Source organism: Scyliorhinus torazame, chromosome 15 (genome assembly GCF_047496885.1).
Source record: "Scyliorhinus torazame isolate Kashiwa2021f chromosome 15, sScyTor2.1, whole genome shotgun sequence".
NCBI classification, from domain to species: Eukaryota; Metazoa; Chordata; class Chondrichthyes; order Carcharhiniformes; family Scyliorhinidae; genus Scyliorhinus; species Scyliorhinus torazame.
In genome coordinates, this window is record NC_092721.1 from 78,459,658 (window position 1) to 78,483,928 (window position 24,271).

The window sequence follows — 24,271 nt, forward strand, 5'->3', positions numbered from 1 at the left end:
CAAAAATAAACCTCATGGTATTGGGGTAATGTATTGATGTGGATAGAGAACTGGTTGGCAGACTAGAAGCAGAGCGTGGGAATAAACTGATCCTTTTCAGAATAGCAAGCATGACTAGTGGGGTACCGTAGGGTTCAGTGCTGGGACCCCAGCTGTTCACAATATACATTAATGATTTGGATGAAGGAATTGCATGTAATATCCCCAAATTTGCAGACAACACTAAGCTAGGTGGCAGTGTGCTGTGAGGAGGATGCAAAGAGGCAACAGGGTGACTTAGTTAGGCTGGCTGAGTGAGCAAATACTTGGCAACTGCAACATAATGCGGGTAAATGTGAGATTATCCACTTTGGTGACAAAAACAGGAAGGCAGATTATTATATGAATGGTGGCAGTTTAGGAAAAGGGGAAGTGCAACAAGATCTGGGTGTCATGGTGGACCAGTCGCTGGAGGTTGGAATGCCGATACAGCATGCGGTGAGGAAAGCTAATGGCATGCTGGCCTTCATAGCAAGAGGGCTCGAGGATAGGAGTAGGGATGTCTTGCTGCAGTTATACAGGGCCTTAGTGAGGCCACACCTTGAGTATTGCGTGCAGTTTTGCTATCCTAGTTTGTGGAAGGAAAATTCTTGCTATTGAGGGTGTCTAGCGAAGATTAACCGGACTAATTCCCAGGATGGCAGGACTGACATATGAAGAAAGACTGGATCGACTGGGCTTGTACTCACTGGAGTTTAGAAGAATGAGAGGAGATCGCCTAGAAACATATAAAATTCTGATGAGACTGGACAGGCTAAATGAGGGAAGAATGTTCCCGATGTTGGGGACATCCAGAACTAGGGGTCACAGCCTAAGAATAATTGGTAAGGCATTCAGGATTGAGAGGAGGAAGAATATCTTCTCTCAGAGAGTTATGAACTTGTGGAATTCTCGACCACAGAATATTGTTGGGACAAATTTGTTGGATATACTCAAGAGGGAGCTCTACATGGCCATTGCGGCTAAAAGGATCAAGGGGTAGTGGGAGTGGGATACTGAATTTTCATGCAGCCAGGAAATTGTACTGTGGAATTTAATGGGATTAATACCCGATAAATCACCTTTGAATGGTGGTACAGGCTCGAAGGGCGGAATGGCCTACCCCTGCACCTTTTTTCTATGTTTCTATGTCTTATAAGGATAGGATCGACAGATTGGGCTTGTTTCCAATGGTTCATTTTGGTTGGCACATTTCATCATTTGTCGTATCCGTTCTATTCTTCCTGCATCTTCCGATCTTTCTAGGTGATTTACTTTTGTGCATTCTTCAGAATTTGGAGTTGTTTTCCGTTTCTTCCTCTTTTGAAGTTTAGAAGAGTTCAGAAGAGTGAGGGGTGACTTAATTGAAGTATACAAGACACTGAAAGGTCTTGACAAGGTGGGTGAGTCCAGAACCTGAGAGCACTGTTCTAAAATTAGGGGTCACCCTTTCAGGACAGAGATTAGGAGTTTTTTTCTCTCAGAGATTTGTGCACCTTTGGAACTCTCTACCTCAAGGCACTGGTGGGGCAGGGTCACTGAATATTTTTAAGGTGGATGTAGGTAGATTTTTGTTAGGTAAGGGAATCAAAGGTTATCAGGGTAAATGGGAATGTGGAATTGGAAACAGATCAGTGATGATCTAATTGAATTGCGGAGCAGGCCCAATGAGCTGAATAACCTACTTTTGGCTCCTTTTTCGTTATGTTCATATGTGTGAAGATAAAATCATTGTGGAAGATAAAATAGTTTTTGTAAGATTTTGACCTTCTGGTCCATTCTCTTTAGTGCTGAAGAAACGTGGACAGGTCCAGGCATCAATAAACTGTATAGGTTAATCTCATGATTACAAGCTATCCACAGGATTTCCTCCACTTCTGCGGTATTTGTATATGTCATCTGTGAAATAAGCCTTACACAACATTCAACGCTTAAAATGAAATTAGTTTTGAAACATACTTTATCTGTAAATCATATTTAGACCAATTAGAATCACCATTATTCTGTGGTTAAATGTATTTTTAAAATTCTCCCCGGAGCGGAGAAACTACGTCATCTTCTTCACAGCCTTCAACACGTCATTGATGAAGATGAACATCTTGCCAAGGTCATCCTCACACCCCCACTACTTGCCTTCAAACAACCGCGCAACCTCAAACAAACCATTGTTTGCAGCAAACTACCCAGTCTTCAGAACAGTGACCACGACACCACACAACCCTGCCATGGCAATCTCTGCAAGACGTGCCAGATCATCGACATGGATACCACCATTACACGTGAGAACACCACCCACCAGGTACGCGGTACATACTCATGCGACTCGGCCAACGTTGTCTACCTCATACGCTGCAGGAAAGGATGTCCCGAAGCGTGGTACATTGGCGAGACCATGCAGACGCTGCGACAACGAATGAACGGACATCGCGCGACAATCAACAGGCAGGAATGTTTCCTTCCAGTTTGGGAACACTTCAGCAGTCAAGGGCATTCAGCCTCTGATCTCCGGGTAAGAGTTCTCCAAGGCGGCCTTCAGGACGCGCGACAACGCAGAATCGCCGAGCAGAAACTTATAGCCAAGTTCCGCACACATGAGTGCGGCCTCAACCGGGACCTGGGATTCATGTCGCATTACATTCATCCCCCACCATCTGGCCTGCGAAATCCTACCAACTGTCCTGGCTTGACACAATTCACACCTCTTTAACCTGGGGTTACCCCATCTCTAGATCTGTAAAGATTTAATCACTTGCTAATGCTCACATTCCAAGCATTGTCTGGCGTCTTTGAGATTGTCTATAATATGTTTCTGGAGCATACCTCTTCATTCACCTGAGGAAGGAGCAGCGCTCCGAAAGCTAGTGACATCGAAACAAACCTGTTGGACTTTAACCTGGTGTTGTAAGACTTCGTACTGTGCTCACCCCAGTCCAACGCCGGCATCTCCACATTAAAATTACTTTGTAATGGTCCCCCTATGGCCTAGTGGTGTAGGTCACTGAACTGGTAAATCACAAACCTAGAGCAATGTTCTGGGGTTCCAAGTTTGAATCTCGGTCCATGTCAGCATGGATTCACTAAAGAGAAATCTTGCATGACAAATCTTCTGGAATTTTTTGAGGATGTGACCAGTAGAGTGGATAAGGGTGAACCAGTGGATATTGTGTCTCTGGACTTTCAAAAGGCTTTTAACAAGGTCCCACACAAGAGATTAATGAGCAATCTCACCATGGTAAATGGTTAAATTTGAATTCTAAAATAAACCTCTTGTGAGCTGATTATTTTATGGAACTCACTGCTTGAAAGAATGGTAGAGGTGGGAACCCTCACAACATTTAAGAAGCATTTAGATGAGCACTTGAAATTCCATAGCATACAAGGCTATGGTCCAAGTGCTGGAAAATGGGATTAGAATACATAGGTGCTTGATAGCCGGCACATACACAATGGAGTGGAGGGCTTCTTTCTGAGCTATTCTATGACTCTAATCTTATAATACTATATGATTCATTTCTTCATTCACTCATTTATGAAGGCCCCTCAGCTTTTGAAAATTATTAACATCCGTGATGAAGCAGCAGCTTCACTGATGCACTCAAAAAAATATAAACGTATGTAAGACTTAACTAAATACTGCTCCATGAGCTGTGCAGCTGCCAGGAAGGATATGGACATCTTGGTCACAAACTTGTCATGTCGGTCCTCCGGTGGAGGAAAAGTTTCCAAATCCTTTTCAAGCTGTTGAAGCTGTTTCTCCATCTGCTTAAGGTTCTTCTCCAAGTTTTCTGCACATACTGCAAAAGGAAGACAATACAAATATTAAACCTTTTAACCTGCACGATATGAGAAAAATAAAGTCAGCTGTTTCACTTATTGCAGTGACAAATTCAGTTATACTTTTAAAATTGTGCAAAGAGTATAGCCAATGTGACTGCCACCCAGATTGTAGAAAAAGCGATTTTTGTGAACATGCCATGGTGCTCACATCAGTGCTGCAGCATAATTTAACCCTTAAAAACAGCTGGGCGAGTGAGAGGATCTCCTTTGGACAACCATTCGAGTTTGTTTGCAGCTGATAGATTGAGGCACTGAACTGAGCATCCGTATCATATTAAAACCACTGAAACATCAGGGACAACTTTATGACCATACATACTAACTATAAAATTACCAAACAGCTAAAACATTATAATGTACAAAACATTTAAACATTTCATTTGTCAACTATATTTTATCTTGTTAAACATTCCAATTTTCCTCAACATTTACTAACACATCTTCTGAGATTATATCAATTTAAAATGCAGTTTGTCCACCCTCTCTCTTCTTTGGTGATCACTCACTGACAAGTATGATTGTCCACCAAAGAAACTCTGTCTTACTGGTCATGGATTCTGTGGGGTCTTGCATGGCTGATGAGCCCGATCCTAGAGCCACATCTTTAACCACGGTTGCCAATCTGCATTTCATACTTTGAACTGTATTACCAATGTCAACACCTGGAGACTCTTACTCAGAAGAGACCTACTTGAAGGAACCCCCTGATGAAGGGACACAATTCTTCGAGGACACCCGCCGGCAAGAGGAGGCCGGAAAAGTAACTTGCATTTTAAATTGATATGGAACATAGAACATACAGTGCAGAAGGAGGCCATTCGGCCCATTGAGTCTGCACCGACCCACTTAAGCCCTCACTTCCACCCTATCCCCATAACCCAATAACCCCTCCTAACCTTTTTGGGCACTAACGGCAATTTAGCATGGTCAATCCACCTAACCTGCACGTCTTTGGACTGCGGGAGGAAACCGGAGCACCCGGAGGAAACCCATGCAGACACGGGGAGAACTTGCAGACTCCACACAGACAGTGACCCAGCGGGTAATCGAACCTGGGACCATGGCGCTGTGAAGCCACAGTGCTAGCCACTTGTGCTACCATGCTGCTCAAGCTATATAAGCTAGGAAAAGATGCAAAATGAGTTAGTAAAGTTGAGGAAAATTAGAATTGGATTGGATTGGTTTATTGTCACGTGTACCGAGGTACAGTGAAAAGTATTTTTCTGCGTGCAGCTCAAACAGGTCATTTTAATCCCACCAGTTATTTTATTTTATGTTTGGTTTTTTTGGTATGTTTGTGTGCTCTTCTCTTCTATATATATATATATATATCTTATTCTGTATACATAACGGTAAATATGCTTTGTTCAAAAACCCAATAAAAAAACATTTATAAAAAAGCCCAGATAATTTAGTACATGAAAAGAATATACGTAATAGGGCAACATAAGGTACACAATGTAAATGCATAGACTCAGGCATCGGGTGAAGCATACAGGAGTGTAGTATTGATCAGATCAGTCCATAAGGGGGTCGTTTAGGAGTCTAACAGGATAAAATATAGTTGACAAATGAAACGTTTAAATGTTTTGTACATTATAATGTTTTAGCTGTTTGATAATTGAATGTTTCCAGAAGGTGGGATCGGTCCTTGGACTTTAGATCATGGGTATTCCTTTCTCAGGTTCTTTTTCCGGGCCTCCTCTTGCCATTGGGTTTTCTCGAAGAATTGCATCCCTGCAATCAGGGGGTTCCTTCAAGTAGGTCTTGTCTGAGCAAGGGTCTCCCAGGCATTTATGTGGTGATGCATTTCTTGAAGTAAGCCTTCAGGGTGTCTTTGAAGTGCTCCCTTTGTACACCATTAGTAAAGGTGAAAAATACTCAACGAAAATAAACAGCAAAAAAACCTTGCATTTCCAAGAAATTGGTTTTGAAGATTAGTTTTCAGAAAATGAAGATACCAAATTGTGAAGATTGGGCATGCGGTTAGATGAGGTCAATCCTGAACAGGAAAATTGTATAAAACCTAGGAAATATTGGACACTGACAACTAATCGGGGCATGTTCCTGCTCAACAGCTACCTAAACTGCAGCACTGAGAGTTAAAGGCCATGTCCACGACAACATTATTGAAAATGGTGTGTAAATGGAGAAACAAACAGATCTCTGTACCTTAGATTCTAAGGAAAGGTCGCTATTATAAGCAAAGGAAAATTATTTATTTGAATGTTACAAAATAATATATTTTAAAATAAGCTCCCTGAATGTTTGTATATATATTAAGAACCCAAGTAGACACTTGCAAATAACATACTTTTCTTCCTCACTATGGAATACACAATATATACCTGCATACACAATAGTAATTTTTATGAATTGCAGAGTGCAATGCAACAATAAATCAACAAATATTTAATTTCCATTTTTCTTACATGATTTATACAATGCCACCTGCAGGATACAACAACTACTTCTATGATCTACTGACAATACTCCAACACAAAATAACAATAACAGTAAATATTCAAAGTATGAAATGCAGATTGGCATTAATGCCAGTCCAGGAGAAGCTGGTACATTTCACCTCACTCCTCCAGCAGACATGAAATATGAAACAGAGCTGGAGTAGGTCAAGCAGGTTAATCCTCTACCTCAGCTCCACCTTCCTGCATTATTCCCATATCCTTTAGCCTGAGCACCCCAAAATCTATCAACCATTTGTCGTGAATATACTCAATGGCTGAGCATCTACAGATCCCTGCGGTAAAGATTTCTAAAGATTCACAACCCTTTAAGGGAAGAATTGTCTCCTCATCTCAGTCCTAAATAGCTGACCCCTTATTCTAAAACTCTCATCCTGTGTTCTAGATTCCCCAGTCAGGCGAAATATCTTTTCAGCCTCTAACTTATCAAGTTCATTAAGAATTTTATATGTTTGAATCTCATTCTTCTGAGCTTCAGGGAACATAGACCTGGTCTGTTCAATCTCCTCTCATAGGACATCCCAGGTATCAGTCGAGTGAACATTTGTTACAATCCCTCTAGGGCAAGTTTTGTTCTTGGGTAAGGAGATCAAAAATGCACACAATACTCTAGATATGGCCTCACCAATGTCTAGTATAATTGTAATAAGAAGACTTAATTGTTATTTTATTCCAATCATGATGTAACAAAAAGAATATGCTATTTGCCGTCCTAATTGTCTGCATATTAACTTTCTGTGATTCATATACAAGAATACCCAGGGTCCCTTTTGAGTGCAAACCTTTCCCTATCCCTCAGCACTCAAAAAGTATTCTGCTTTTTATATTTCCTGCCAAAGTGGATAAATACACTTGACCCCATTGTTATCTGACCACCATATTATCGCTCCTATCTCACTATCCCGCTCTGCAACCTCTTTGTGTCCTCCTCATCACTTATTTTCCTAACTAACTTTGTATTTTCAGAAAACATAAGATACATTATACTTAGTCCCCTCAGGTGACTCATTCCTATAGTTTGTAGATGGCTGAGGCAGAGGTCCTGATGCTGCTAGTTACACCCTGCCAATAAGAATATGTCCCGTTTATTCCCACTTTCTGCCAATACAGCCAATCCTCAATCCATGTTGATTACATCCAATTCCATGAATCCTAATTTTGTACACCAACCACTTGTGTTGCACTTTATTGATATTTGAAAATCCAAATGCACTACATCCACTGGTTCCTCCTTATCCATTCCACTAGTTACATCCTGAAAAACGCCAAGATTTGGCAAAAACAAATTTGTCTCCAAAAGGATACGTTGACTCTATTTCATAGAATCATAGAATTACAACGCAGGAGGCCGTTATTTGGCCCATTGAGTCTGCACCCTTTCGAAAGACCACCCTACCTAGGCCCAATGCCCCACCCTGTAACCCCACCCGAAGGGGCAATTTAGTATGGCCAATCCACCTAACTTGCACATCACCGGAGCACCTGGAGGAAACCCACGTAGACACGGGGAGAATGTGCAAACTCCCCACAGTCACCCAAGGCCGGAATTGAACCGGGGATCCTGGAGTTGTGAGGCAGCATGCGAACCACCGTGCCACTGTGGTATGATTTTCCAAGTGCCCTATTCTCAAGTTTCTAATTAGAGATTTCAGCACTTTGCTAACTACTGATATGAAGCTAAGTTTTTGCGCTTCCTCCTTTCATAAGTAGGCAACTCAGCCTTGAAATGCAGCAATAGAACTAGATACTTGGAACAGATTTGCAACCATGGGAAACAGATTTCTAACTACTTCTCAGAACATTTATAAGAGTATATCACTAGTAAAGTTGATGCTCATTTCTATTTGTGCTCATTTTCCTGCCTACTAAATTATTGCATTTGAATGTTGTTGGCAAAACCTTTCAGAAGGTCGATGTTTAACACTTGTGGTATCTTTGGCGAATAGATCCTTGTTATGTATCAGAGAATGCATCCCTGCTGGTGGAATTTTTAAAAATTCGCTCATGGGATGGGGGCGTTGCTGGCTGGGCCAGCATTTATTGCCCAGCCCTAACTGCCCTTGAGGGGGCAGTTAAGAGTCAACCACATTGCATCACGTGTTCTGTAGTGACATCAGCAAAGTGTATTGCCCGGGATTGCAATTCTCCATTTTAGATTGTATGAGCAACATCCCCTCATAGCCTCTCATCGTGTGTATAAGTATGTGACACCTCCATACCTTTTCTCTTTTGGGCACTCAGAGAATATAACAAAAGAGAAAACTGGAGATGAGGATTGAGACAAGAAAAAAAAAAAAAAAATTGTGGGCACGAATATGGAGAAGACGTCGCGAGCGGAGAAAAGACTCTTGGGACTGGAATTATATGTTGGGCGCAGCAAAAGCCATCAATGTTGGAGGTTTAAAAAAAAAAGGAACACAACCGTAAGAAAAACTACTGTTTGAAATCTTGCTTGCTATTGAAGTGGATAGAGTTGAGGCTGCAGGGACCACGCACATGGCATAGCAAAATGGGGAACAGGGATTCTGAAGTCTTCCGACACTGTGGCCCAGCACACTCAGATCTGGTATAGGTATTGCTTGTTTCCTGTTCAAAACAACAGGATTGAATTCCTTCCAGAAAACAGTTATCACTTTTAAGTTAGCACGTAATCAGGAGACCGCTTTTAACATGCAGAGAGAGAGAGAGACTCCAAGATCCTTGTCAGTCTGAATACAGCAGCCAAATGTGAAAGCGAAAACAGAAAAATTCAGAGCCACACAACAGCTCCCAGTCAAAATGAAAGTAAAACTCAGAGCCACAGCCAAGCTCCATCCACATAATGACATCACTGAAGCCATTTGATAAGACAAAATATTTCTTAAAGGGACACTCCCATGACACTTTCCCCATCTCCCTACCATTAACTGAGTAGATCTCGCCCTGACTAGATCTACCAAAATGCATCACCTCACATTTATCCAAATTAAACTACATCTGCCATTCATCGGCCCTCTGGACCAATTGGTCAAGATCCTTTTGCAATATTATAAAGCCTTCTTCACTGTCCACTATGCCACCAATCTTGGTGTCATCTGCAAACTTACTAACCATGTCTCCTACATTCTCATCCAAATCATTTATATTATATATATATATATATATATATATATTACATAACAAATAACAGTGGACTCAGCACCGATCCCCGAGGCACACCGCTGGTCACAGGCCTCCATTTTGAAAAACAACCCTCTACAACCACCCTTTGGCTTTGATCGCCAAGCCAATTTTGTATCCAATTGGCTACCTCACCCTGGATTCTGAAAGACTTAACCTTTTGCATCAACCTACCATGCGGTACCTTGTCAAGGGTCTTGCTAAAGTCCATGAAGACAACGTCAACTGCACTGCTGTAATCTACCTTTTTGGCTACCCCTTCAAAAAACTCAATCAAATTTGTGAGAAATGCCTTTCCCCTTACAAAGCCATGCTGATTTCCCCTAATTAGCCCTAGCGTATCTGAATGCGTGTAGATCCTGTCCCTCAGAAACCTTCTAACAACTTACCCACTACAGAAGTAAGGCTCACCGGTCTATAGTTCCCAGGCTTATCCCCACAGGTCTTCTTAAACAAGGGCACAACATTTGCTACCCTCCAATCTTCAGGCACCTATCCTGTGGCTGTCGATGATTCAAATATCTCATCTAGGGGTACAGCAATTTCCCTCTTCGCCTCCCGCAATGTCCTGGGATACATTTCATCAGGTCTTAATGTGCTTTAATACCTCCAGCACCTCCTTCTCAGTAATATGTAGACTCCTCAAGACATCACTGTTTATTTCCCCAATTTCCCTAATATTCTTGCCTTTCTCAACAAGAAATATTCATTTAGGGCCTCTCCTATGCCTTGTGGATCTGCACATCGATGACCTTTTATATCCTTAAGAGGCCCTACCCTCTCCCTAGCCCTTTATATATCAGAAAAAGCTCTCAGGATTGTCCTTTGCTGTATCTGCTAAGACAATCTCATGAGCCCTTTTTGGCTCCTGATTTCTCTCTTACCTCTACTCCCACAAGTTCTATACTCTTTAAGGGATCCACTTGATCCCAGCTGTCTATGCATGTCATATGTCTCCTTTTTCCTTTTGATCATGGCCTCAATATCCTGAGTCATCCAGGGTTCTCTACTTCTACATGCCTTACCCTTCACTCTAAGAGGAATATGCTCACATTGAACCCTAGTTAACATCCTTTTGAAAGACTCCCACTTTCCAGCTGTCCCCTTGCCTGTAGACAGGCTACCCAATCAACTTTTGACAGTTCCCGCTTAATACTATCGAAATTGGCCTTATCGCAATTTAGAATTTTAACTTTTGGGCCAGAACTACCATAGCCATCTTAAAACTAATGGAATCATGGTCACTGGTCCCAAAGTGATCCCTCTCTAACATTTTCGTCACCTGCCCTTCCTTATTCCCCAAGAGAAGGTCAAGTTTGCCCCTTCGCCAGTTGGGCCATCCACATATTGAATGAGGAATTCTTCCTGAATACACTCGACAAATTTCTCTTCAAACCCCTAGTGCTATGGCTGTCCCAGTTAATGTTGGGAAAGTTAATGTCCCCTACTATTACCACCCTATTTTTCCAACAGCTATCTGTAATCTCCTTACATACTTGCTTCTCGATTTCCCTCTGACTATACAGCCCTATCAAAGTGATCTCACCTGTCTTATTTTTCAGTGAGGCGAACCTTTGGATATATCCACTCTCTGTACTGCCATGATGTCGTCCCTAATCAAAAGTGCAACTCCTCCTCCTCTCCTATCTCCTGGTCTATCTTTCCTATAGTATCAGTACTCTGGAACATGGAGCTGCCAGTCATGCCCCTCCTTTAACCATGTTTCAGTAATAGCTATAATATCCCAGTCGCATGTATCTATCCATACCCTGAGTTCATCTGCCTTGGTCGTTAGGCCTCTTGCATTGAAATAAATGCAGATAAATGGGTTTCTCTGTCTTCCACTTTTCTCCTGACTGGCATTTGTTTTAATCCCCTCTTTACTACCCTCTGACTTCCTGTTTGATGTCTTATCAGAACACCAGAGTTCACCAGCAATGCTGCTGTTCAAACGGAAACTGAGAACAGTTTGGTTTATTGATACAACCTGACAATTCAGAGATTGTCAAGTGACAACAAAAAGCACAGATAGCTAGGAGGGAACAAAACTCTAAAAAATTGAGTATTCACTCAAAGAGAATGAGTGCTAGCCAGAATCTACACTGCCAATGAGAAATGGATACCTGCTGTCGTCCTGGTAAAAACAGGTCCAAAGACGGATGATAGATAGATAGATAGAATTTACAGTGCAGAAGGAGGCCATTCGGCCCATCGAGTCTGCACCGGCTCTTGGAAAGAGCACCCTACCCAAGGTCAACACCTCCACCCTATCCCCATAACCCAGTAACCCCACCCAATACTAAGGGCAATTTTGGACACTAAGGGCAATTTATCATGGCCAATCCACCTAACCTGCACATCTTTGGACTGTGGGAGGAAACCGGAGCACCCGGAGAAAACCCACGCACACACGGGGAGGATGTGCAGACTCTGCACAGACAGTGACCCAAGCCGGAATCGAACCTGGGACCCTGGAGCTGTGAAGCAAATGTGCTATCCACAAGGCTACCGTGCTGCCCAGTGATGCAGGAGTTTGGTGAAGTTATACTGACGAACTACTCACTGAAACTTCTCAAGAAACATTTCCATAGGAAAATCTAAACAGTGATACTTCTGAACAGAGACCAAACACAGAAACAAATTCAGATCCTGTTTCTGAGGACTTTCCAATACCTAGAGACAGACACTGGAGTAACTTACCAGGAAGTGCCACCTACAGAAGGAACAGAGGACACTTCATAAGTCTCGCGTAGCCAGATTGCAGAACGTTGATGGACGTCCACCTGAGAGACTGCCTTATTAAGTTGTATAGTGTCCAGGGAGACTATCTCATCTGGTCTCCTCTCCCCGGATGTGGTCATTATTATATTCAGCAGGCATCTGATGTTTGCTGTTGGCTGTCTGCACTTGACAAACCCAGTTTGTTCTTCTGTGATGACTTCTGACAGGCAGCTCTCCAGGCGCCTCATCGGTGCTTTCGCAAGGACTTCTGCATCAGTGTTTAAGAGAGAGATGAGTCTGTATGCTCCACACTCTGTCGGGTCTTTGTCCTTTTTGGAGATCAGTAGATCGAGACCTGGGCCAGCGCTGTCGTAAAAGTCTACCGTCAACCCATCCGATCCAGACGCTTTCCCTGACTGCATGGAATTAATGCATTTTACAATTTCGCTCAGCTCTAGCGATTCTTCCAGGCCTAGTTTCCTGTCCTTCCCCACCACTGGTATACCCAGTCTGTCGAGGATCTGTTCCATCACCGAGTCTCCCTCTGGGGGTTTGGAGGAATATAGCCCTCGGAAGAAGTTGGCAAAGGCCTCATTAACCTCATTTGGGTCTGCTATGATCCTCCCACTTCCGCCCCTAACTTGCGCTATCTCTTTTGCGGCTGCCTGTTTTGTCAACTGTCGTTGACCCAAACCAGGAGCGAGAGAGAGATCGAGAGCAAGAGAAATGATGGACAGGCTCTACATAGGGTACCACATTATCTAACATTTGGAGACCACATAATTTAGCCGTGATGACCCAAGATTATTTGGTATATTACATTTTGTTTCAGAGATAAAATGCTTCCAAATATAAATATACATAGTAATGTGTCAAAGTACATTACCCTAGTTTGAACAATGCTGTTAAAATGAAATAAATTGGAAAAGCAAAAGAGGAAACTTGGAGCAGTGGCAATGAGCAGGCACTCAGAGGAACCGACTGTGAAAGTTTCTTGGGTTCAATTAAATATATGAGCAAGAATTTACGTATTCAAATTCTGTTCATGATAGCCTTCATCTCCCACCTGTAAATTGAGATCAACAGCATTAAAAAAAAATTCCAACTGGTCTAATCTATTCTATAGTCCAAATAAAACTTGTACAACTTGTACATTGTGGAACAAATCCCAATTTTGTTTGATGATTTTATACTAAATATATATCTATTAAGGTACAGCACACGGTTTAATAAAGACCCAAAAATTCATAAATTGAATGAAGGCGAAAAAAAAAAAACGAGATCCAATTATAGGACAATTCAAAATGAACTACAGTAAAGGTCTTAATATGTCCACAAAAAAATCTTCATAACCCGCAAGAAAACACTTTGCGAGTTATGAATAATCAGGCTTTTTGCAATGAGAGTGATGACGAGAAGAAAGTTCCAAGAGCAACAGCATGGAAAAGTAATATGATTTCTGAAATTGTCTGTGAATCAGCAAGAAAAGAAAGATAGGATTGGAAGTGGGTGCTCTAATCCAATCTCCAAATCTCATTGAGATTTCATGCCGGCTGGCCAATTAATGGTGAGCAGATGGGCGCCAGATCATCCAGCAGCTGGAGGTGGGCATTGAGGCAGTGACCGTGTTGTCAACTAACACAGTCCAATATGCTGCTGCCATCATCAGAGGGCTATCAGCACTAGAATGTTGGTTCAGGTCTCCTTTGCAGAGCTGCTTGATACCATCCCCTTCAAGCCAGCCGGCAGAGCAGATTGGGGATTTGGGGGAAAGTCAAGAAGAGAGGCATAATGAAAACCGAATGAATGAAACACTTGTGGCATGACAGGTGGCCCTGAGGTTCAGTGACAACTGATGGTTGATGCCTCAGATTCCACTGCAGCACAGGCAGAAGCCACACAATGTCTGGGTGCTACAGTAGAAGCTCATACTGAGGTCGTGAGATGACATGCATGACATGCCCAGTTTGGTGCCATGCAGGTTCAGGTTGCTGTCATATTGACTGCAGATACCAATGCTCACAAGGGTTTTCATTAGAATCTAGCAATCTGTGCTCCAGCAGATTGCTACTGGTGCTGAGGAGAGTCCTGAAGGAACGGCCATTGGCTTCATGATGCACAAACCTATTGTCCTCTCTGAGGAGACTTACCATGCTCCTACCAGTACAACTCTGCTAATCCTCCCATTGCTGCCTGACAGTCAGACAGCTCAGATTAAAGTCGCCCATGTGAAAATGGTACAGTCCAAAAGCAGGCCCCCAAGATCCAGAGTTACTCAAGGCTTCCTGCAAGGCCATCTGACTTACGTATTGAAATTAAGCAATCTTCTACTAAGTGTACTGCAGACACTGGAGTAGCATTGGGCAGAACTAGGCGAGACAAAAGAACCTGCAAGACAGAAGCTAAGGAATGAATAGTTGAGTATTATACATTTATTTGAAGTGTTGTTGGAGAAAATGGAAATTGAAGGATCAAAAAATAGTCTAGCTTTAGGGAGAAGGCAGCAACTGTTCCAGTTAATAAAAATGTAATTAATATAATATAATTTTTATTAGTGTCACAAGTAGACTTATATTACACTGTAATGAAGTTACTGTGAAAATCCCCTAGTCGCCACACTCTGGCACAGGTTCGGTACACAGAGGAAGAATTCAGAATGTCCAGTTCTTTTTTTAAAATGTTTTATTTAAAACAAATTTGTAACACTTCAAGAGAGAAAACAGGCCCTATGCAAAGAGCCTTAAAATAGGTGAAAACAAACAGTGGGAAAGAATAAACATGTTAATAAAGCACTTCCCCTGTCAGCTCTGTTTGCCCTGCCCCACGTGTTCAACTAGACTAACGTGGCTCCAACCCCCACCCCCCTCCCTCAGGTGCCGCTGCTGTCGGTTTCCTGCGCTGTTCCCTGAGAGTCTACAAGCGACCTTCTCCCCCGGGAGATCCCTAGACAACTTCCCCCCCCCCCCCCCCCCCCCTTGGCCACTTAAGTCTTCTCTGCTCTCCTTCCCGGCTGCCCCCCCCCCCCCCCCCCCCCACTACCCCCGAGGCCTGATCTGCCAGGCCAGCCCTGCGCTTGGCCCTAGACCACTCCTCCTCCTCCTCTCTCTGGGGCCCACTGACCTACACTAGCTACGCTGACCCCTGCCCTTGGCGCCTGTCTGTCTCCCACCCGGGCCCTCGGGCCCTCCCCCCACACACCAAGGAGCCATTAACCTGATTGTATCTCACCGTGTCCTTTCAAGTCCCTTAACCAGCCCCTAGCCCATCCCCCTCTCCGAGGTCCCGATCTCCCACCAAAAGGTACCAAGCGCAGGGCCCCCTTTGCAGGGCCCCTCTCTCTACCCCCCCCCCCCTCGATGCTATCCCCCAAGAACCCCCTACACAATGTGCCCTCCAGCCCCCGCTCCCTGTCCCGGCTGAAAACAATCTTGGTTAGAACATTACAGTACAGGATAATTTAACAAACCGCAAAAGCTTTGAGAGCCCAAAGTCCTTCAGTTCAAGTCCAGCTTCTTTTAATAAATGTCCACATCTAGTCAGAGCAAATTAGGTTAACAGATCGCTGTCACTGTGCAGCACTGAGAAAACTAAGTGCCCGTTAGTTCAAGTTCAGCTTCTTTTCTTTAATAAAAGTCCAAACCTGTTCTGGTGTCTCAAAGTAGTAGTGGAGTTCCTCAAACGTAACCCAAAGCTTCGCAGGATACAGCATTCCAAACCTCGCCTCCTTTTTGTGGAGGGCTGCCTTTACCTTGATGAATCCTGCATGCCTCTTGGCCAGCTCCTTTCCAAGTCCTGGTAGATGCGCACCTCACAATTCCCCCATCTGCTGCTCCTCTCCGCCTTGGCCCATCGCAGCACACGTTCCCTGTCAGCAAGCCGGTGAAAGCGGACCACCAAGGCCCTCGGTCGGTCGCCCATCCTGGGCTTCCTTGCAGGGGCTCTATGTGCCCCATCCAACTCCAGGGGTCGGGGGAAGGCCTCCGGCCCCATCAGCGCCTCGAGCAAACCTTTCACGTATGCACCCACATCCGACCCCTCGCAGCCCTCGGGGAGGCCAACGATCCTCAAATTCTGCCTCCTGGATCTGTTTCCCAGCTCTTCAAGCTGCTCATGCATCCTCCTGTGGCGGGTGTTCAGCTCTTCCACCTCGTGCTCCAGCTCCGCCACCATGTCCGCCTGGCTGGAGAGCTTCACCTCGACCTCCCTGAGCGCCGTCTCATGAACCGCCTGCCCCTCGACCATTCGGTCCATTGCCGCCCTCATCGGATCCAATGTGTCCCTCTTCAATTTGGCAAAACAGTTCTTAAAAAGGTCCATCTGCTGATCCCTTGGCCAGTGAGCCTCCGCTCTCTGGTCCCTGCTGTCCGCCATGTTTTGCCGCCTGGCCTGGGATCCCCGCTGCTCCCACTTCAAGCCCTGCCGCTCCACTCGACCACTTCTGGTCCAGCTGCTCATACCCTGGGGTGGGGGGGGGGGGGGGGGGGGGGGGGGGGGGGGGGGGGGGGGAGAGCCTCTTCCCTATCATCCCCTAAACCTAACCAGGTCACCAAGTCGCGCAAAAGTCCATTCAAAAGGTCCGTTTGCCCATCGCAGGCGGGAGGGACCCGATCTGCAACCTGCTTCCTCGAGGGCGCCGCCGGAAGCACAGAGTGTCTAGTTCATCTAACAAGCACATCTTTCGGGACTTGTGGGAAGTAACCGGAGCACCTGGAGGAAATCCACGCAGACACGGGGTGAATGTGCATACTCCACACAGACACTGACCCAAGTCAGGAATCGAACCTGGGTCCTTGACGCTGTGAAGCAACAGTGCTAACTATTGTGTTACCGTGCCGACGGTCGGCACGGGCTTGGAAGGCCGAAGGGCCTGTTCCTGTGCTGTACTTTTCTTTGTACTTTGTTGTTAGTATGGAAAATAAAAATGATGTAAAGAAGCTGGTATGCTTTAATTGTCAGAAGACTGGGCATATAAAAATGGAATGGTAAACTGGCGGTTGCAGTAATAGGGACACGAGGAAGTCTTCAGAAAAGGTTGCACCAGAGAAGAAAATAGGTGTTAAACCAGTGGCTATGGTATCAGTGAAACATGTTCCCTTAGAACCTCTAGAATGTGGAATGCAGTGCGGGATAGTTGAGATGATTCTTTCTTGAATACTGTTGAAGTGAATCAGATGACTTAAGATTATGGAGGTTTTATCTTTAAAAGAGAAGTTTTCCCTTACTCCTCTGATGAAACAATCAAACAATTTTTTGAGACACACTGGGTAAATTCAGTCATTGACGATGGCTGATTATACGATTTCTGTTCTAGATGATTTGATGAAGTAAAAAGTATTAATAGGGGGTATTCATGGGATAGACGAGTCTGTTTCCTTATGTAAAGTCAATTTACAAAGTAACTTAACTGGAATTGTTCCTCACTTACCCATGAAAGGGATAGATTTTATATTAAGTAATGATTTGGCCAGCATGGACAGCAACACAGTGAGTGACAGTGTTGCAGCAGTTGCTTGATCATGCCAATATTGCCAATCTCCTCAAAAATTAATGTTCCCAAGTAGCTCATTGCCAATCAGGCACAACTCAGTGTAGAGATTCAACTTTTGTACAAGAAAGATGAATTTGCTAACGAAGAATGAGAACTCGTAATAACACTGGAGTGAGAGTCACAGGAAGTAGAACGGACTTAAGAAGCCCACATGATAAACTTGTGGAAGCAAATTCAACAAAGATAAATCTTCAATTAAAACTTGAACTTCATGCATCAGAAATTTTGATTGAGTATCGTAAGAAACGTCTTGAATATAACAAGAACAGTTGCATCAGAACAGTTGGTTGAGTACAGAAGTAAAAACCAAGACTAATCAACTATGGAAACTTCATTGCGGAAAGAGAAATTAACTTCTTAAACTCTGATGCGGTTTGGTGAACAAGATGTGATGTGCTGAATGGAAGATCTGATTCAGATTTTTAAAAGTAGATGAGGAAAATGTTAAGAGACATTTTGAAGATTTAATGCAGAGGTGAGCAACCTGCAGCCCGCGAGACATTTAGTTGAGTCTGTGAAAATGACGTTTGTGAGTGTGAGGGTGGAACTGGGAACTAAAAGAGTATGAGAAAGATCGAGAGGGTGTTGATTGGTTGGTGACCATTTTACTTGTTTTCCTCATTTAGCTTATCAATACTGGTTCAATTTAATGGTAACTCTAAGGATTTCTTCATAATAAGGTTTTTATAATAGCAGCAGTAAAATTTATTGGGAGCAATAGGTTTTGATAATTAAAATAAAGATAAATAAAAAATTAAGTAAACACCTAAAACACATTCCTGTGTAATTAAGAAAGGTAGAACCTTTAATTGTAGATGGTACTAACATTGATAAGCACAGTAAATTGTAATCTAAGTGTGGCAAGTGTAAATATTTCATTTGTTTTTCCCGTTTGAAGTTGATGACAGTTCTGTTAATACATGAATGATTAAGCAGTTTATATAACTCGTTATGAAGTACTGGGCATGTATTAAACGCATTTAGTCTTATTCATGGTTAGTGCACATGACCAAATTCAATCATGTGGCTCACTGAGATGGAGGAGGACCGCTCTTGAGGCCCACTCATGAGCCTAGCCTGCCCATCACTAGACCTAGCCAGGCCTAGCGTGCCCATTACTAATCTAATGAGTGAATTGAAAAAAATCTAAGGAGCAGTCCAGTGCCTATGGAAGAAAATTTTCAAAATGAATGTAATGCCCTTGTGATGCTGTTAGGCTGGTATAATTTATCATAGAATTTACAGTGCAGAAGGAGGCCATTCGGCCCATCGAGTCTGCACCGGCTCTTGGAAAGAGCACCCTACCCAAGCCCACACCTACACCCTATCCCCATAACCCAGTAACACCACCCAACACTAAGGGCAATTTTGGACACTAAGGGCAATTTGGCGTGGCCAATCCACCTACCCTGCACATCTTTTGACTGTGGGAGGAAACCGGAGCACCCGGAGGAAACCCACGCACACACGGGGAGAACGTGCAGACTCCGCACAGGCAGTGACCCAAGCCGGGAATCGAACCTGGAACCCTGGAACTGTGAAGCAATTGTGCTAACCACGGACAAATGAATTCACTAGAGCAGTTGAGCTGAATCAAAGATCAATAAGATTGGAAAAGAATTGGAAAATAAGAGAGTAAACAAATATTTGGATTAAATTGTGAAAATGTTTAAGCACCAGTGAGAAGGAAATAAATGTGTACAGAGAGCTGCAGTACATCTCTTTGATAAACTAGAAAATGACTTGTAAAGACTTGAGTAATGACTTGAGTCAACATCTGATGTTGATCAAAACCATGAAACGACAAAATCTGTTGTGGAGGAAGTGATTGAGGAACATAATTTTGAAGCTAGCTATCAATCACGCATGCATGCTTTCCATAGCAAACTTAAAGAACCGATTGAAAGCATGTTTCCATTAACAGAGAAGAATAAGAAAAAAAAACATTTTCTTCTGTATCATGTTATGATTCACTATTCATTCACTGAGAAAGGGAGGAATCTGGAGTCATTTCCTCAAAAGAGGTTTATTCACAAAGCCCAGAGAACATAGGCTCAGAAACAGGTTCTAATATATACTTAGGCATAATGCCCTACCCTTTCCCCAGTTGGTAACAGATTCTCCCTCACAGCAGCGAGGACTCAGCTTCAAACCCAGCCCTGGGTCACTGTCCATGTGGAGAATGCACATTCTCCCCGTATCTGAGTGGGCCTCACCCCCACAACCCAAAGATGTGCTGGGTAGGTGAATTGGCTAAGCTAAATTGTCCCTTAAATGAAAAAAAAAATTGGGTGCTCTAAATTTATTTAACAAACTAACAGTTTCTCTCACTTACAACTAAAGCGTGTACTTCATTGTTGCAGAATTGCAACATTAATGTGACATACCGTAACTAATATGAATCCATCTGTGCAGAGAGGATGATCGACAGAGTATTGCATTGCCATTAAACAAGAGATACTGAAGACCCAAGGTACAAAAAAGAAACACATGCTGATCACAATGTTTCTAAATAAAACTTTAATGTATCTTCATTACCGTTGGTTGACCATGAAAAGATTATGGGAGGGGGGACGGGGGACGGGACCATGTAAAGTTGATATTCTATTCAGAGTTTACAAAAAGGGTAGAGGAGAAAAGGAAGGTTCAGATTTATGATAATTACTTGATGTTTAAAACTGATAATCCGACTCAAGTGTATTGATTTGTGTTTCGGTAAAGCTATTAACTTCAGAATCGTAAGAAGTCTTACAACACCAGGTTAAATTCCAACAGGTTTGTTTGGAATCACTAGCTTTCGGAGTGCAGCTCATTCATCAAGTGAGTGAAGAGGTGGGTTACACAAACACATCTAGTCAAAGTCAATGATGCAAGATTATACTTTGATTGTGAGTCTTTGCAGGTTATTAAGTATTTACAAGTCCAGCCGGTGCGACTGGAGAGAGAGGTATTCACAGGTTAAAGAGGTGTGAATTTGTCAAGCCATGACAGTTGGTAGGATTTTGCAAGCCCAGGCCAGATGGTGGGGGGTTAATGTAGTGAGACATGAATCCAAGGTCCCGATTGAGGCCGTACTCAGGTGTGCGGAACTTGGCTATCCGTTTCTGCTCGGCGATTCTGCGTTGTCGTGCATCCTGAAGGCCGCCTTGGAGGACGCTTATCCGAAGATCAGAAGCTGAATGCCCTTGACGGCTGAAGTATTCCCTGACTGAAAGGGAACATTCCTGCCTAGCGATTGTCGCGCTATGTCCGTTCATCCATTGTCACAGTGTCTGCATGCTCTCGCCAAGGTACCATGCCTTGGGACATCCTTTCCTGCAGCGTATGAGGTAGACAATGTTGGCCGAGTCGCACGAGTATGTACCGCATACCGGGTGGGTTGTGTTCTCACGTGTAATGGTGGTACCCATGTCGATGATCTGGCATGTCTTGCAGAGGTTGCCATGGCAGGGTTGTGTGATATCGTGGTCGCTGTTCTCCTGAAGGTTGGGTAGTTTGCTGCAGACAATGATCTGTTTGAGATTGCATGGTTGTTTGAAGGCAAATAGTGGAGGTGTGGGGATGGCCTTGGCAAGCTGTTCGTCTTCATCGATACGTGTTGAAGGCTGCGAAGATGTCATAGTTTCCCCGCTCCAGGGAAGTACTGGACGACGAAGTGTACTCTTTCAGTTGTGTCCCGGGTTCGGCTTCTGAGGAGGTCGGTGAATTTTTTTTTTTTGCTGTGGCGCGTTGGAACTGTCGATTGATGAGTCGAGCTCCATATCCCATTCTTACGAGGGTGTCTTTCAACGTCTGTAGATGTCTGTTACATTCCTCCTCGTCTGAGTAGATGCTGTGTATAGGGAGGTCTTGTCCATAGAGGATGGCTTCTTTAATGTGTTTACGGTGGAAGCTGGAGAAGTGGAGCATCGTGAGGTTATCCATGGGCTTGCGGTAGCAGATCCATAGCCGCTTGAACGAGTCCCAGAGGCTACGGGCGCAGGAGATGGCACCGGCAGTGAGTGGCACCGAGGCCAAAACTGCTAGGTGGCTACCACAGTGGAGAGCCTGGTGCACGGCGTTCCATGAGTGAAGGTGTCCAGGGCGTCACCATGGGTGACGGTCATGGCTGAGGGTTTCGACAGAATGACTGCCTCGCTGGGGAATGACATCCAGTAATAATAATAATAATAGCTTATTGTCACAAGTAGACTTCAATGAAGTTACTGTGAAAAGCCCCTAGTCGACACATTCCAGCACCTGTCCGGGGAGGCTGGTACTGGAATTGAACCCGCGCTGCTGCCTTGTTCTGCATTACAAGCCAGCTGTTTAGCCCACTGTGCTAAACCAGTCCCTACCAGGCTAACCTTGATGAGGTTCTGCAGGACTTGTCCCATGCTCAGGTGGGAATGGCCGATGCGCTGCGGAGTTTGTCCGTCACAGCGGAGCATGATTGAGGCACTGCTAACATGTCCCATTCACTGAAGTGCATTGCTGAGGGCATCGACATCATGTTGCGGACCATGGGAAACCGCTAGAGGTGGCAGAGCCAGACGATGCCGGGGCTCGAACCGAGCTACCCCTCCATCCCAAGGTGAACCCCAGGGCCCTATGGGCACCGATTGTGAAGAGGGGGCATTGAGTGCGACGGTGGCCATCAGCTCCCCCGAGGTCCACCCCTCTGATGAGGTCGCATCTCACAGGCAACACAGGGCGGCACAGCTATGCGTGTGTTGCCAAGTGAGACGGGGTCGGAATAAGGCCGATGTTCTGACTTTTGCTTCACTGATAGCCCGGAGGACAGAATTTGTTGTGTTGGCGGTATTCGGAGCCCCCGCCGAAGTCGGGTGAGTGACCTGACAAAATTCCTGCAGCTGGATAAGGTCAAGTTCACTTTACAGGGGTCGGCAGAAGGGTTCAGCCGGAGCTGGAAACCTTTCATTGATTTCCTCAAGGAGGATTGAGGGGTCAGCGAGGGAGGGGGGAAATAAGGGGGTAAAAATTGGGAAGTTGGGATGTGGAGGGTGTTGCTATTCGGGGGAGGTTGGGGAATAATGGTTGTTTGTTCACGTTGATATTTTTGTGTATTTTGTAAAAAGCCTTGAATAAAAATATTTTGATAAATGACTGGAAATTGGCTGAATTTTGGACTACAAATAACAGGGAGGTTTCTAATGCTCACCATTATTATGGAGTAAATCGAACAGCAAAACAATTGCAGAAATCCAGAAGTTGATGCATTTCCACATGCTTTGCTAAATAGTAGATTTAGCATTCAAGGACATGAAGTCCCTGTACTTACCCAGTAAATATGTCAGAAGAAGTTAATGTTGATGCATTCTGACGGAAATGAAATTTTTAAGTGTATTATAATTACTGTCAAACAACTTCTCTGGCATGAAAATATAATTTTACAAGTGCATAATCTAATTTACCGATATTTTAATTATTGTTGCAGATCGGGTACTTGTTTCTACCTTTTTTGGTTCTTTTCTCTCTTAATTTCATCTCTCTTTCACTCTTTACTTTGCATTTATGCATAATTTTACATTGAATTAAATAGTCTAATTCATATCTTATTAATATAATCGTACAGCTGCTGGGACTATTTAGACTCTGCATGGCTTAGTGATGATTCTTTAACCTGATTGATTGAAATGGCCGCACACACGCCACTGATCCCCTGTGGAGGGCACTATGTTGAAAAGGCTCTCTAAACACTGTAAGTTGCCACTCAAAAGCCAACAAATATCCGTGGGCAGCTGTAGGTGTAATAAATGGTACATGCTATTCCTTTGCCATTGGTCACAAAATCTGGGCCATTATTTTCATTCGCTTAACACCAGAGTCAGCTTTCGAGTTATTTTGTACAAAGTCCAGAACAAATATTTAGAATTTGTGCAACAGCAGTTAAATATAGACTGTGTTGAGTAATTTGCAATTCAGAGCAATTTCATCTATGTCCTGAAAAAAGATTAACTGGACATGTGCTCCCAAAAATCATTTTTGGAACCCGCTCTGAGGATAATTTAACTCTTAAATTGAAATTCTTTAATTCAGACAAATAACTAAATTTTAACAGCACCAATAAAAAAAATTAAATAGGTGTTGCACTTTGTCACTCGATACTGTATCTATAAAAAAGTATGTATTTTTCTCTTCCTAAATTTTATTTATTATTTTCTTTGTCTGGTTGATCTCCTGTACAATGTATAACTGCTAACCAAATGGCTAAGCCCATCAATGGATTACTGTAATCAATCAGTAGGGATGAATGAAACAACTTGATTCCCCATTCAGATTTTCCTCCTTGCTTCAATATCCCAGACACTATCATTTGAGAATGGAAAATTCCGGTGGATGTAAACTCTTTTTAAAAAAAATATATATTTCTTAAACTTTTTTACCAACACAATTTTTTCCCCTTACAAACAATAACCCCCCCCCCCCCCCCCCCCCGTAACAAAATAACACAAAATCGCACTGAGCAAGATATATACATGACAAAATGGTATATTTACATAGC

The 24,271-nt window shown here is 43.6% G+C and overlaps 1 protein-coding gene across 1 annotated transcript in view; it reads right to left on the reverse strand.

Annotated features, from left to right (window-relative positions):
• LOC140391630 (protein diaphanous homolog 3-like) overlaps positions 1 to 24,271 on the reverse strand; it is an 837,607-nt gene that overhangs the window by 201,651 nt on the left and 611,685 nt on the right. Inside the window, exon 23 of the mRNA XM_072476316.1 lies at positions 3,687 to 3,812. Within this exon, the coding sequence (XP_072332417.1) occupies positions 3,687 to 3,812 (126 nt within the window). The remainder of the gene's footprint in view (positions 1 to 3,686; positions 3,813 to 24,271) is intronic.